We start from the raw sequence: 14,180 nt of genomic DNA, 5'->3' as shown, positions 1-14,180 counted from the left end.
TCGCTTATACCATACAATATATAATTTAATAGTGGAGACATGCAAAATCGAATTTCAAAAGAAAAAAACACATCAATGGCATTCATTTATTAAATAAATAAAATTTAAATAAAATCGTATGCCTCTTTTCTATTTGCAGCCTTCTGATTTAAATACCAAAATAAACTTTCCAGATGCGTCGCAGCTCTCATCCACAGCGAGGAGAACGCAACGAAATCTTTTCCCTTTTCCATCAGCTGGTCATACAGATTGGTGGCAAGATCACATGTGCGATCAGCTACTGTGTCCTGCTCAGGCTCACGTTTGAAAATGCTTGCTTTTTCTCTGGGCATACGAGGTCACAAACTTTCATCATGCACTTTTTCACGAACTCTCCCTCATTAAAGGCCGGCTGATTTTGCGATCTCTGCTGCCACTATATAACTAGCCTTTACAGCAGCCTCACTTTGTGATGTGGCTTTTTTGAACATATTCTGTTGTGAAACAAACTTCTTTTCATCTCCTCTACTTTCTGCTCCTTTGAGTCATGTCCATGTCCTTGTATTTGTCATGGTGTTTCGTTCATAGTGTCGTCTAATGTTGTACTCCTTACTTACAGCCCGTTGACCCACAAACAAGACAAACAGGTTTGTCTTTTACATATGTAAACAGATATTCTGCCTCCACTTGTCCAGAAACTCCTGTTTCTGCCTTCTTTTCGCCATTTTTTGGGAAGGGATAGCGCGCTGACAGTTGTAGCGTCTATGTTGCTATGACTACTGTCACAGAGGCGTTTCTGGGTCCTGTCCTGATTGGCGCGCGAAAACAACAGCAGAGCATTATGGGATTCGTAGTATTAGCGGTGAATGCGCTGATAAAACGGCGGCCAGCTCTAGTAGTAATTTGGTATTGTCTCGCGGCCAAATATATAATACCCCAAGGGCCAAATTTGGCCCGCGGGCCAGAGTTTGACACCCATGATCTAAACCATCTGTGACCTCTCACCTCTCTGGCTGTAGAAGTGTTCTTCCTAACCAGTCCTCAACAGCTCTCTGACTGAGCTCCACCCTCACTGGGTCTTCAGAGGAGAGGAAGGCTGAGGAGGGAAGGAAGGATGAATGGATCAGTCAGTCAATAAAGTGTAGAGCTGCTGTCTGACAAAATCACTATTTTTAGTTCATTAAAGTAAATAAGGCTATGACTGCTGAATACCAACTATCAATCACTTAGATCATGTATTTCAGGTAGAGATACATCCTTGGACGTCCCTAGCCCTTGAAGACATTTAAAGGGTTAAGTTAGGGGTTAAGGTAGGGTTTAGGTAGGGATGTCCCAAGAATCCCAGATAGTATTGACCATTTGCATTTGTAACCGATGTGAAATGGCTAGCTAGTTAGCGGGTGCGCGCTAATACGATGGAATGATGTTTCTGTGGAGGCAGTTGTTATGTGTGCAGAGTCCCTGGTTCGAGCCCAGGTAGGGGCGAGGAGAGGACGGAAGCTATACTGTTACACATTCTTCGGTCTCTTTTACGTAGCAGGTGTAAAAGAAACACAGACAAGACAAGTAGGCGCTCAGTCATTATGGTCATTGTAGTTTAAAAAAAATAGCATCTAATTATGCTTAACTGTATTGGGGTTGTTAGAGAAGAATGTGATTGTGGGCAAGACAAAACTAAAACCAAAAACCCATTGGCTTAACAATAAAGTGGCAAGGGGAATCACCAATATAACCCTGTTACACTCCCCCCTACTGAATTCCACTTGCAAAGAAAAATAATAAAAATACAAAACGRCACTGTGCAAACATACCAGATACAGAGACACTCAACATACCAGATACAGAGACACTCAACATACCAGATACAGAGACACTCAACATACCAGATACAGAGACACTCAACATATGTACAGAATAATCCAGAGAAAAAAAAAATTGATATATTTTTATACTACCTAATAGAGAAACTAAAAGGTAAAGCTGTGATATCAAGGATGCAGACCCTGCTTTAAATCAGTCACTAAATATTCCAGTCATGAGACTATTCTCCTTGAGAATTAGAGTGAAAAGCGGTTGATCAATCCCCTTAGCCCTCATAGGTAAACATGCCTGTTACATGTTAAGTACACTCAGTGACTTTAAAACATCCAAGTAATAAAATAAACTACCATAAGAGAGTTGATCATATCCGTCACATTACCATCTTGCAACCTCTAATCATGGTCAYAATGATGTAAAAGCAAAACAAATAAAAGATGTCAATACCATTGACCCTCTATTCACATATTTAACCTTCAAGAGCTAACTGTCTGCTGATTCATAATCTCAATCAGTCTTGACACTGGTTTAAATAGTCTTCCTGCCCTTGACCTAATACGACCCCGAGTACCTTCAACTGCATAAGGGGTAACAGTGTTKTGTACTGTTGCAATAGTGGGTCTGTCAACACAGTCCGTCTGTAACTGATCAGGTAAGGAATGGTYCGAGTTTGGTAGGTCAGTACGGATATCGTAAGTAGACTGGTCAATTAGCTCACTCACTACACTGTYACRGTCTCGGTCAGATTCTTGAAGACTCTCTGATCGAGGCAGACCTTCCAGCTGCAGTATATCTCCCACCGAATCCAAAGGTGGAACATCCTGAGCATCCAAGGATCGCACATCACCCTCCAGGCTTGTGTCACCTGTTCCTTCAGAAGGCAATTCTGACACCCACACTCTTGTTCTGTACTCAGCATCATCATCCACTGCAGTGTCCATGGCAGCTGAGACCAYAAGGCTGTCATTCATGCCCTCAGACTCTGTTAATCCAGACATGTCTGTTCCCTCATCAACGGCAGCATGGGGAAGAGGAAGAAAGTTGACTGGCATTATCAGGTTGCGATGYACCGTCTTCTCCCGTCCAGTGGAGCTGTTCTGAATCTTAAAAGTGTGACTGTCAGCATTCAATCCAGTGACAAGGTAGACAGTATCCGCCCAACGGTCAGCGAGCTTCCGCTTTCCCCGCTCCCCCTTGTTAGCCAGCAACACTCGATCCCCAATCTCCACTGGTGCTCCTCTGACTCTTCTGTCATAAAGGTCAGCATGCCTCTTCAACTGCTTCGCTGCAGATGCCTGTGCTGCATTCATGGCTTCTTTCAGATCTCTCCTCAAAGATTTAACAAACTGGTCATAGTCAACAACTTCTGGGTTCTCTATGACAGAGCCAAAGACTATGTCAACAGGCAGTCTTGGCGTCCTCCCAAACATTAGCAGGAAAGGGGCAAAGCCTGTGGTCTCGTGGATTGTACAATTGTACGCAAACGTGAGGGACTTCAGCGCCTGAGGCCATCTGTGCTTTGCTCTCGTTGGCAGGGCCCGGATCATGTTTCCCAACGTCCTATTCATCCTTTCGCAGGACCCGTTCCCCATCGGATGGTACGGCGTGGTGTGAGACTTCTGAACACCTGCAACACTCAACAGTTCAGCTATTAAAGCGTAGACACAGAAATAGTTGTTCCACAACTGATGAGCTACTGACTTAGCAGACTGGTTCGGACACAAGAAGGCATGAGCCAATTTGGTAAAGTGGTCAGTAACAACGAGCACATCCAAGGACTTGTTTGAAGAATCTTCTGCAGACCAGAAGTCTATGCACACTAGTTCAAGAGGCTCAGTTGTTATTATGCTCTCAAGAGGAGCTCTTGCTTCCGGATCAGGAGTCTTGCTCACGACGCATCTCCTGCAGCACTTCACATATGCYTTTACCTCCCTCTCCAGGCCATGCCAGAAGAACCTCTGTCTTGTCAGGTAGACTGTTCTCTGTTGGCCTGGTGACAGCCTTCATGCATGGCCACCCTTCATCATCGCACCATTGCTTTCATGGAGGCTGGAACCACATTACAAATACGTTTCCTCTTTGTAACCACATTCCTTGAAACACGATACAGTACACATCTTCGTATGGTCATACTTGTCCAACTTCTGAGAAGACACAAAACCTCAACAGTCTCATGGGAACGCTCTTCTCCGGGATGGCCTTCTCCCCCTCTCCACAGAAGATCACTCTGCTGATCACGTTTGTCATCACGCGGTGCTTACTCATCAGTCGGTCGTGTGGCAGAACATCGACATCGGTCTGCTCTGATGGCATAACAGCCTGTGGAAGCTGTGGCAACAGCAGTGCATGTGAGCCACTTCATCACCCACACCTGTGTGAATGAAGAAACAGCTGCAACTTTCATGTCTTGATAAAGCACAGATGGGTCAACAGTAGCTGACAGCTAATGACCACTTCGTTGGAGTCAGAGGCTTTGTCAAAGGGGTGGCTGGGACCAGCGAAACACATCTTTGCACTCTGTCTGTGCGCACAGCGTCGGCTTCAGCTAGTAAGGTCTCGTACGGGACCCTTGTCAGGCGATGGAGTGCACTGGTCGTACGAAGGGTCTCTGCCTCAAAGCATCTGCAACAACATTTATTTTTCCAGGGATGTACTTGATGTCAACTCGTACGGTGCCAGCTTGGCGACCCATTCTCTTTCACAAGCATCAAGCTTTGCTTTGGTCAGAATGTTATGTCAAGGGATTATTATCCGTCCATACCGTGAAGTGCTGCCCTCCGTAGCCAGTGGTGGAACTTGTCACAGATAGCCCATTTCATGCAAAGAATCGAGCCTGTGCGCAGATACCTCGACTGGCATAATGAGGGACTGCTCGCGAAGGCTATAGGTCTCGCTGTAGCTCCCTGTTCCTGCACCTGGGAACAGCACGAGCACCTAAGCCATTGCTGGACGCATCCACCGAGAGTAGAAAAGGTTTTTCGAAGTTGGGGTGGGCCAACAAAACTGGTCCAGTAAGGCTTGCTTTAGCTGGAATAAGGCCTGTCTGCATTTTCTGTTGTCAGTCGGCAGCCGTCAACTTCCTGACAGGTGAGCGTTGCTTCTTTTTCCAGCGTGGAGCCTTTGTGGTCCAGTAGTCAATCCAAAGAGAGGCTTTGCAATGGGTCGAGCAACCTTCAATGAACTGTTGATAATACACCACCATCCCAAGGAATAGACCTCAACTTCTCTGGAGATGGAAGTCAGTGCCATCTTCCATCAGATCAGCTTCTGTTACTCCTGTAATGGCCTTCACCTTCTCAGGGTCTGTAGCTACACCATCCGCGCTAATGATATGCCCCAGAAAACTTCACAGACCTCTGCAGAAAGTTACACTTTTTTTGGCGCCAACTTCAGGTTGTGAGCCTTTGAGACGCTCAAAAACATTCCAGGCCTGTATAGCCAGATCTTCAGTGGGCGCATAGACCAATGACATCGTCAGGTCACAGCAGGCTAAGAAAGTTCTGATCCCCAAAGATGTTAGCATCATCCTCATAAAGTTGCAGGACTATTACATAACCCTGTGGCATACGATTGTATTCGTACAATCCAAATGGCGACGTAAAAGCTGTGAATCTCCGGTCATCCTCATGCACTTCCACATTGTAGTAGCCAGAGGTAAGGTCCATTGTCGAGAAAAAGGCATTTCCACCTAAAGCAGCCAGGCGTCAGCCTGGTGAGGGGAGTGGGTGGCGTCTTTGATGGTGCGAGCATTGAGCAAACGAAAATCAGTACAGAGTCTCAGGTCTCCAGACTTCTTCCATACAAGGACAAGGGGAGAGGCGAACTCACTACTAGACTTCCTTATGATTTCACGTTCTTCCATCTCATTCAATGCTTGTTTGAGCTTCTCATAATGATTTGGTGAAAGGCGTCGGTAGGGCATCCGAAAGGGTTTCTCATCACTCAGTTGAATGCGGTGAAGACATCCGGAAGCTTTTCCACAATCCAACTTGTGCCTGGAAAAATAGACTGGTACTCAGCTATGAGCTGGATGAGTTTCTCTTACCAGCAGGAGACGCTTGACAGGAGTTGACATCAATATCAGTCAAACCTAAGTCAGTACGTAGACCTCAGGATCGCTTGAACTGTCAGTCCGTCAGTATCGTGAAGTTGGCTGGAACCGTCATCAGTCAGGTGTGTCAAGTCATCTTGGCAGTCAGTGAGTTATTCAGCCGTTCTCTGCACTTGCTGCTGTAAGCTGCTTGAGAATCATCATTCACACATGAACAGTCAAAGTCCTCTAGAGCCATGCAAGGAAAGACATCGGCTAGAGTGGCGTTTCGTCTCAATGTCACTGTCTTCTGAGAAGGGTTTATCACTCTAACAGGGAGCCACCCATCCCCCCGCAATAGAGCTACTGTCCTCCCTACCAGTATTGACCTTGGTGTTGACCTTGAACTGCTGGGCTCAATGAGAACAGCACTGCCCGCTGATAGATTCTGAGTGTTTCGTAGTCTGCCCCAGACTAAGTGCTCCTGCATAGGCTCTAGAGTCACAGCCCCTTTTAGTCTCACAGTTCCAACTTTGTCAGGTACTTCACTGTCTCTCCATCTCTCCACATTAGCCATCATATCGATTAGCTTGCTCTCCTCACCCCCGTCACACACAGGAGTATAAACCCTCTTCCAGAGATCTCCATCCGTCTTCAGRTGGCGAATCAAGTGCTTTAGGAGATTGCTGCCCAAGATGAGGTCATCACTCTGGCCTTCAACCACCAGTGTAGGCACGGCAACTCTACATCCGTACACCTCCATCTCCAGCTCACATACTCCCAAAGGCCTCGTCTTCAACCCACCACAACCAACCAAGACTACCTCTGTAGGACTCAATGATGGACTTTTCAACACTCCTGCACGCAACAGTTCAGGTAAGACCCTAGAGCTCAAGGTACAAGCCATGGATCCACTGTCAAGCATAGCTCTCACTTCTACTCCTCCTCCTATTAACACCGTGGCATAGAATAAATCATCATATGGGGAAAGTCTCTGTGTGTTCTGCATTATGATACTCTTCTCAGTCTCCATTTCGTCACAAACACTTTTATATACAGACTCCAAATCAACAGCTCTCACAGATGGGGACTCTACAAAAGGCCCAACACTCTCCCCTTCTACATTCAGGCCTACTAGTTTTCCCGGGAGCTGAGCAGTGGTTACTGTAGGGACTCCACCAGCTGTGCTCAGAGCTAGGGCCTTGGGGCACTGAGAGCGTGCATGGCCAGCTACATGACAAAGAAAGCAGAGGTGATTGGCCCTGCAGTGAAAGTAAGTATCATGTCCAGCATCCCCGCACACGTTACATGGCCCATTAGATTTCACTTTGCTCCTATTTCCTTTCTGGAACTTATGGTCAGACTGTTGTGGCCTCTGCTCCAGCACACGCTCCAGCATTGCAAGGATACGTTCCATCGGCTCAGCTGAGCCCTGAATAGTCTGGGCTGGGTAAGGCAACGTATTGGGTACTTCCATGWKGGGCCTCACAGCAGGCATGGTGATCGGCATGACAGCACCAACTTCCTGCTTCATTGTTGTGATGGCTGGGGTCACCTTAGATAAGTGAGAGTACCTCTGCTCCCTCCTGTATTCATCCARCCTCTCATGAACATCTGCAGCAGTCCACTGCTGTAATGGCTTGCACTTAAAGATAAGGGACAGTTCAGCGTTAGGGCAATGTCTGATGAACATGACTGTGAGCTCACGAGATGGGTCTTCAACWCTTTTTTTCTGTCTCTTTAGACAATCTTCAGCAACCTCCATAGCCCTGTTCAGTCTGAGCCAATATTCAAATGGTTGTTCATCAGTCAGAGGTAATGTGGCATAAAAGTCAGCGAGGGGCATGCTTGAAAAAGCAGTGTCACTAAAATGTTGTTTCAGTATGTCAAAGATGGGACTCGGGCCTTTAGATAAATCAACGGAGGGATTGCTGCGTATGCCCACTTTAACAACATCGCGGGCCCTTCCCATAAGCCTACCCATAACCTCAACAGCTTGGTCCATCACAGATACGCCCCTCTTACGCATGTAAACCATGACCATATCCTCCCACTCATGCACTGTGCACTTTTCAGAGCCATCCCCCCGAAAGTACACCGGTTCCCTGATRTCAGACTTCAATACCAGGTTCAGGCCYGACACATCCAAACCCCTAGAGCTGCATGCATTCCCCATAACATTGTCCCCAACATGTCCAACAATTGCCTTTGACTCCAAACAGGAGGCAATGTTCTCCCAATGGAATGACCAATCTGCTGTACTATGTGTGCTATGAAATCCATGGAGACTCCCCACTCCCTGTATTTGGCAAAACTCTGTCATACACATCCTTGGGCGTTTCCATGGGTACACTATCATCAAAACTCCCAAAACCTCCAGTTTAGGCATAGGTGTAGAAGCAACTGGAATTTTGCCTGAACCCTACCAACAGATGGTGACAGATTAATGACAGGAACCCCTACCTCTCCCAACACCTTCCATTTAACAATGGGAAATCAACACACTAAATCATTTACATTTACATTTAAGTCATTTAGCAGACGCTCTTATCCAGAGCGACTTACAAATTGGTGCATTCACCTTATGATATCCAGTGGAACACACCTTTACAATAGTGCATCTAACTCTTTTAAGGGGGGGGGGGTTGAAGGATTACTTTATCCTATCCTAGGTATTCCTTAAAGAGGTGGGGTTTCAGGTGTAATAAAAATGTAAATAGCAAAAAAATGCATATATATATTTCTTTCCTTAACCTCACGTCAAAATCTAACCTATATCTAGTACACTGGTAAAACTCACCCTACTTATATCAGATATACATTAGAATCGCAAATAAACAAGTAACACAAAAGTTATATCGTTTATCTGTGATGTGTCTCAGCCAGAGAAATCATCAATTTCGATAATAAAACGTTGGTGGCGCCCTCTTGTGGCGAAATGCGATATCGCCATAAACTGCACCAGCAACGTCTTATCTGATTCTTCAACGGCAACCACCGCGAAGTTCTGAGATGGAAATCCAGCGAAGGATGATCCGATCCAGAAGAACGGTCACGGCACCACTGTAACAGTACTCTTCTTGCGTTGTGTACAATCAATCCTCGACACGAACTCCAACGTGTAGTACCAGTCATGGAGATTTATTCTGATAGGAACAGCACAGAATTGCACGTCATGCAATGCACGGCTCACCATCCAAACTCTGCACTCACGCACGCTGGTTTGGTGCTTGTTCACTGGGGCATGTAGTTACCAAAATAATACAATTACAATATACAATATAATATCTTTAACAATGTACCTGATAGGAACAGCACAAAATTGCACGTCATGCAATGCACGGCTCACCATCCAAACTCTGCACTCACGCACTGTACAAAATATATGAACCCCCCCACCAGACACAGTAAGTTGCTAGCTAGTACTAGCGGGAATTCTTTACAACAAAATGCACAACCAATATTCTCAAAAAAACACTGCATCTTATGTGTGATGTTCGAATAACATTTACAAACCGGTTGATATAAATTGTACATTTAAATCATCACTTGGGAGTATAAAAATCACTTTTGACGTACAGTGCTTTGCAACCAACAACTTACCGCTGGTTTGGTGCTTGTTCACTGGGACGATTCTAACTGAAACATCCTCCCTCGTAAGCAAGCTACGCAAACCAGCCAATAAGATGCCATGTTGAGTGAAGGCAAGACAAAACTAAAACCAAAAACCCATTGGCTTAACAATAAAGTGGCAAGGGGAATCACCAATATAACCCTGTTACATATACATCTATATGATGTATTGTTACACCATGTAGGAGCAGTATAGACCTACAGTAGCTAGCTGCTAATTTAGATGTAGTATAACTTAATGAAACTGCCTTAAATATGCTGTGGTAAACATGTTTTATTCGCACTAATCAATCAACACATTCCTGTCTTTGTATGTCTCAATATAATAGTATTATTTAATTAAATCCATTTACAATAATCTTTGTCTGAAAATAAAATATGATCCTCAACTGCGTTTCCCACTCCAGTCAGCAGACGGCGATGTGCGTCATTCAGGCGATGCTGCCAGCATGACGTATAATCTAGTGGACGGTTCTTCATAAACAGCTCGTCAACCACCTCGGTAGCTTGCTAGCCAACAGCCGAAAGATTCAAGCTATTTATACGCTTTCGGTGTAAATTAGCTACTGTGTTTTAGACACAGTTCTGTTGTATCTACTTGTTAACCTACTTAATTTAATATTACGTTATTTTGTATTAGTCAGCTATAGTATCTGGCTGGTTAAATTAGCACTAGCCTAGTCGCTAATGATAGCTAGCTAGCTAACATCCCCGAACATGAGCTCCCTAAACTACTCCCCTCTTGTTAAAGAAGAGGAGGTCTGCTGGACGGAGAAAGAAGCTCTGGGGCTGAACATTGTCGTGAAAGAGGAGAAGGAAGAAGAGGATGATGTCACAGTAAAACAAGAAGTAGAGAGTGAGGCTGTTACAGTGAAAGAAGAAGAGAAAGACGTTTCAGTGAAAGAAGAGGAAGACGCGTTCAGAGTGAAAGAGGAGGATGTTACAGTAAAAGAAGAGGAGGAAGAGAAAGAGGGGAATGCAGTTTTTGGAGTGAAGAAGGAAGGGGAGATTACTGTCACATTGAAAGATGAAGAGGAGGAGATAGGAGATCTGATTAACACCAGTAAGTACCGCCTTTAATTTGTTTTTAACTTTGGATATTCGGAGTTGGCTCGTCAATACCTCTTTAACGGAGGGCCCTAGGATGATGACTGATATGTCTAGAATCAGACGACGTAGAGAACAAGCTACCCCTTGTTTTCTCTGTTCCGTTTCCAAAAGGGACTTAACATATATATTTGAGAAGGGTCTATCTGCTGACCGCAGACTGGGGGGCGCTGCATGTAGTGATGTTTTACTACACAACGTACCCCCCAATAGTGCCATGCGAGAGTTGGGTTGGCTACATCAAAGATTATGGATATACTGACAAGATGTCTCTCCGCCCTCACAAGGGGAGTCGTTGTCCACAAAGCGGCACTGCGGGTTGTCTAGCACTGCGGGTTGTCTAGCTTTCTTTGGATTGGTGGATACATCTTATTATTGTAATCTATTGTTTATATTCTATGAGGGTTGTTGACGTCGACCGCCTGTATTCAATGGAGAGAGATGCTAAGCTACTAGCATGAATATGCATAGCGATCTGGAGACAACTCCTTTAGTGTTTTATTTAAAGTTGTCGATATGTCACGTGTCCACATAACAACGTAATCATTATGAAACTTCTGTTGGATCAAGTAAACCTCACGTAGCAAATAAGCCATTCATTTAGTTGTTGACCATATTCGACACTTTCCACATTGGGTTGATAATTGTTTCCACTTGGATACAACCTACTGTAGCCTACTGGTGTGACCTAAAGAGTTACAACCTACTGTAGCCTACTGGCTTGACCTAGAGAGCTAAAGTTGTAAAGTTCCTGGATTTTAAATTAATATTTTCCAGTAATAATGATAATTTGTGTCTTCATATCCACATGTGGGATCCCTCTCCTTTGTCGTCCACTCTACACCAATAACAGACAACTACTGTGGGACTCCCAATCCCGGCCGGATGTGATACAGCCTGGATTCGAACCAGGGACTGTAGTGACACCTCTTGCACGAGATGCAATGGCTTGGACCGCTGCGTCCGTGTGTGTGTTAACTATTAGAATGCTGTACTAGAATTCTTAAAAGGCCTCTAAAGTTTTAAATATCGGTTATCGGTATCGTTTTTTGGGGCAAGGAAAATATTGAATATCTGTATTGGCCAAAAATGTAACATCAGTGCATCCCTTTATTATAAAATGTATCACAATACCCCATAATGACAAAGCAAAAACAGGTTTAGATTTTTTGCAAATGTATTCAAACTATTCCCCAGGATAACTAGTCTCAGAGTAATGTAAGATGCTTGGAAAAAGAAGTTGAAAAGAATATCAGAACGGCACCATTAGAACTAAAATGTGTCGCCTGGATGTCAGACCCCCAACCCTCCAAACTGTAAATAAATAACAAAATGTGTATTCTGGATTTCAGACCCCCAACCCTCCAAACTGTAAATAAATAATAAAATGTGTCGACACATTTTAGTTCTAATGGTGCCGTTCTGTTATTCTTTCACTTCTTTTTCCAAGCATCTTACATTACTCTGAGACTAGTTATCCTGGGTTCTTACATTACTCTGAGACTAGTTATCCGTGGATCTTACATTACTCTGAGACTAGTTATCCTGGGTTCTTACATTACTCTGAGACTAGTTATCCTGGGATCTTACATTACTCTGAGACTAGTTATCCTGGGGAATAGTTTCAATACATTTGCAAAAACCTAAACCTGTTTTTGCTTTGGCATTATGGGGTATTGTGATGTCATTATGGGTATTGTGATGTCTTATGGGGTATTGTGAACATTTTAGAATAAAGGGATGCACCGATATTACATTTTTGGCTAATACCGATATCAATATTTTCCTTGCCCCAAAAAACGATACCATGCATGCCTCTCTAACATTCTCTTTCCCTTCCTTCCCCTCCTCGTTCTCATACAACACATTGTTGCTCTGCAACACAACATCCTCTATAGATCCATGACCTCTGTTCATTCAAGCCCAAGATCATCTTCTATTCCAACCCTTGCCTCGTTCCTCTCCTCAACTTCTTGAGACTGGTCCTCTCATCCACTTGCTCTCCTTCTCTCCACATCTCTCCAAATCCAGAGGTAGCCTACTTCCTTACCCGTTGTGCTTGCAGCTATTAGGGATAGGTTTCAGTCCTGGCAAAGAAGATTTCAAATATTTTACTCAAATAATTCCCGGATTAAGTTGACTAATCCTACGCTTTGTGATATGTTGATTTAACATAATGGCTTACGCGCTTCTGGCATTTAATATTAATGTTTTTAAACTACTGTATCAGTTTATCCAATAACCTATTTAACTATGCATACAGTAGCTGGAGGAGAGGCTTGGAGATGCCGCGTAGGCCATTGGAATGGATCAAACCCCAGTGGATTGTGGGGTAGCTGGGTCATTTGGGCATACTGGGTAGTTTGCCATTGTGTGTGTGGTACGTGTGTGTACGTGTACGTGTACGTGTGTGTGTGTGCTTTCCGAGTATGTGTGTGTGGTGCATGTGTGTGTGGTGTGCATGCATGTGTGGTGTGGTGGAGATGGGTATTTGGTCTCCACTAGGGGCCCTGTGTGGGTCTGTGGTGAATGGGTATTTGGTCTCACTAGGGGCCCATGTGTGGGTTGTGGGAATGGGTATTTGGTCTCACTAAGGGCCCTGTGTGGGTCTGTGGTGAATGGGTATTTGGTCTCAACTAAGGGGCCCTGTGTGGGTCTGTAGGTGAATGGGCATTGAGGGCATTAGATGGGACTTTATTGTCTTAACTTCATACAGTGTCTATTAATCTCTTTTATAGGCGCGCTGCATCATCTGGACAATGCTGTTTTATATTAATATATGCTGGAGCTGTTGGCATATTCACAAGAGTATCCCTTCCCATGTCGAGGCTGATTCTCTGTCTAGCTAGCTAGCTGGTACTGTACACTTCAGTAGGAGAAAGTCATAACAATAACAGTAAACACACAGATAGAACAGACAGACAGACAGAACAGACAGCAGACAGACAGACAGACAGACCAACAGACAGAACAGACCAGACAGACCAGACAGACGACAGACAACAGACAGACAGACAGACAGACAGACAGACAGACAGCACAGACAACACGCCACACACGCACAGACAGACAGACAGAACAGACAACCAGACAGACAGACAGACAGACAGACAGACAGACAGACAACGACAGACAGACAGACAGACAGAACAGACAGATACAACGTGTGTGTTTTACACACACACATAACTCGCGGCGCATGAACACAGTGCACAGTAATGATGACCGAAGCCCTGGACAGAGTCAAAGACAGCAAAAGGACCTAAAAAAGAGCAGACAGAAGTCATGTTACATATACAGTAGATAGAGAGACAGAGAGAGAGAGAGAAAGTGAGACAGAGAGAGAAAGAGAAACAGAGGAGGAAAGAAGAGAGAGAGCATATAAAAGTGAGCGAGAGAGAGAGAAGAGAGAGGAAGAAAGAAAGAGAAGACAGAAAAAGAGAGAAAGAGAAAGGAGAGGAGCGGCCGAGAGAGCGAAAAGAAAGAGAGAGAGAAAGACAGAAAGAAGAGAGAGAGAAATCAGGAGAGAGAGAAAGAGAGAGAGAGAGAAAGAGATAAGAGAATTGGGAAAACTTATTTGCACTCATCTACATCCCACAAAAAGACTTGCAAC

At 44.6% G+C, this 14,180-nt stretch overlaps 2 protein-coding genes and 1 long non-coding RNA gene across 3 annotated transcripts in view; all 3 read left to right on the top strand.

Moving 5' to 3' along the window:
- LOC139024887 (uncharacterized) overlaps positions 1-14,180 on the top strand; it is a 94,139-nt gene that overhangs the window by 62,463 nt on the left and 17,496 nt on the right. The gene's annotated exons all lie outside the window — the stretch shown is intronic.
- Positions 1-14,180, top strand: part of LOC112072624 (zinc finger protein 180-like) — a 79,423-nt gene that overhangs the window by 49,836 nt on the left and 15,407 nt on the right. The window lies entirely within an intron of this gene.
- The window catches only part of LOC112072623 (chemotaxis regulatory protein ChePep-like), an 8,715-nt gene continuing 4,455 nt past the window's right edge, over positions 9,921-14,180 (top strand). Inside the window, exons 1-2 of the mRNA XM_070439863.1 lie at positions 9,921-10,523; positions 11,421-11,958. Coding sequence (XP_070295964.1) covers positions 10,178-10,523; positions 11,421-11,458 — 384 coding nt within the window. The 5' untranslated portion in view covers positions 9,921-10,177 and the 3' untranslated portion in view covers positions 11,459-11,958. The remainder of the gene's footprint in view (positions 10,524-11,420; positions 11,959-14,180) is intronic.

Source organism: Salvelinus sp. IW2-2015, unplaced genomic scaffold (assembly GCF_002910315.2).
Source record: "Salvelinus sp. IW2-2015 unplaced genomic scaffold, ASM291031v2 Un_scaffold1981, whole genome shotgun sequence".
NCBI lineage: Eukaryota > Metazoa > Chordata > Actinopteri > Salmoniformes > Salmonidae > Salvelinus > Salvelinus sp. IW2-2015.
Note: the sequence above shows the minus strand (reverse complement) of the source record. Positions and strands in the feature narration are given on the sequence as shown.